The sequence below is a fragment of the Chrysochloris asiatica genome, unplaced genomic scaffold (assembly GCF_000296735.1).
Source record: "Chrysochloris asiatica unplaced genomic scaffold, ChrAsi1.0 scaffold00123, whole genome shotgun sequence".
Classification (NCBI taxonomy): Eukaryota; Metazoa; Chordata; class Mammalia; order Afrosoricida; family Chrysochloridae; genus Chrysochloris; species Chrysochloris asiatica.
The window spans coordinates 6,763,183-6,764,426 of NW_006408641.1; the positions used below are offsets into that span (position 1 = coordinate 6,763,183).

Below are 1,244 nucleotides of genomic sequence, written 5' to 3' on the forward strand. Positions count from 1 at the left end.
TGGTGGCCAGGAGCAGACTTGCAGAATGTGCCCTTTGGAGATGTAATTTAATATATATTTCGGAGTGGGTTTTTTGTTTGTGTGTTTTTTGAAAAAAAAAGCTAAAGTGGATAAAGAGAAATACTTTTAACTGATGGTATATGGAGGGGATTATAATCAATGTAATGAAACAAGTTTATATGAATTGTTGAATGTGAAACTGATGATGTGCCCTGTAAACTTTCACTCAATCCACAATAAAAACTTTAAATTAAAAAAAAAAAAAAATTGGATGAAACTTTTGCCAAACGATAGAAAACAGAAGGGAAGCAAGCTAACAATGACAAAATTTGGCAGCAGCTAACAATGACATTATCATAGACAAGCTGTCAGAAGCACCATAGGCCCAAATGAATATGGGAGAAATTGCCAATCCTACCCCAATGGGAGTTTCCTGTTCTACTTTGACTCTAACTGTAGTCTCCTCTCCCTCTTTGCTTTCTCCACATCCAGGCAGCGGGAAGATATGGCTGGATAATGTTGACTGTAGAGGCTCAGAAGCCAATTTGTGGGATTGCGAGAAGAATTCCTGGGGCACACATAACTGCAATCACAATGAGGATGCCGGTGTGGACTGTAGCTGACCCTCCATGGCCCTTCTCTGCTCTGCCTAGGTGTTCTGATACACACCCCATGGAAAAGGAGATACTTTGTTAGGTTTCCTGGGAGGGGCAGTGCAGGTTCTGGGAGAGTGGCCATTAATAAAGCTCCAAGTGTTACCTGGTGGTATCCTTGGCTGTGGCTGATGTCACTGATTAGTGCCCACATCCTTTCTCTGATACTCCATTGAATGTGTTCATTTACACCACACTCACTCACACACATGTATACACATGGGTGGTAGACCTGACAGGGGCTGTAAATTGAATGCAGAAGGTAAAGTTCACTTATTGTAAAAATTGGTCTTGATTGTCTCCTAAATCATGCAGCTATTGCAGGAGCTACAACAACTGAAGAGAGGACGGTTGGCCATTTCTTTACCCATGCATCACCTTGTCTTTGGCATTCTGCTTTATGATAAATATAAATTGCAACTGTAAGTACACAGATTAGTTCTCCTTAGGATGTGAACTTCATAAATGTAGGAAGTTTTGTCTGTTTTATGCAACCCTGTACCCCTGTCACTTACACCAGTAGGAGGTCGATAAGTATTTGTTAAAGGAATGACTGAATTAAACCAAGAAGATGGAAGAGCATGTCCTCTT

The 1,244-nt window shown here is 40.8% G+C and overlaps 1 protein-coding gene across 1 annotated transcript in view; it reads left to right on the forward strand.

Moving 5' to 3' along the window:
* Window positions 1-623, forward strand: part of MARCO (macrophage receptor with collagenous structure) — a 27,593-nt gene extending 26,970 nt beyond the window's left edge. Inside the window, exon 17 of the mRNA XM_006868741.1 lies at window positions 493-623. Coding sequence (XP_006868803.1) covers window positions 493-623 — 131 coding nt within the window. The remainder of the gene's footprint in view (window positions 1-492) is intronic.
* Window positions 624-1,244: the final 621 nt, after the last annotated feature.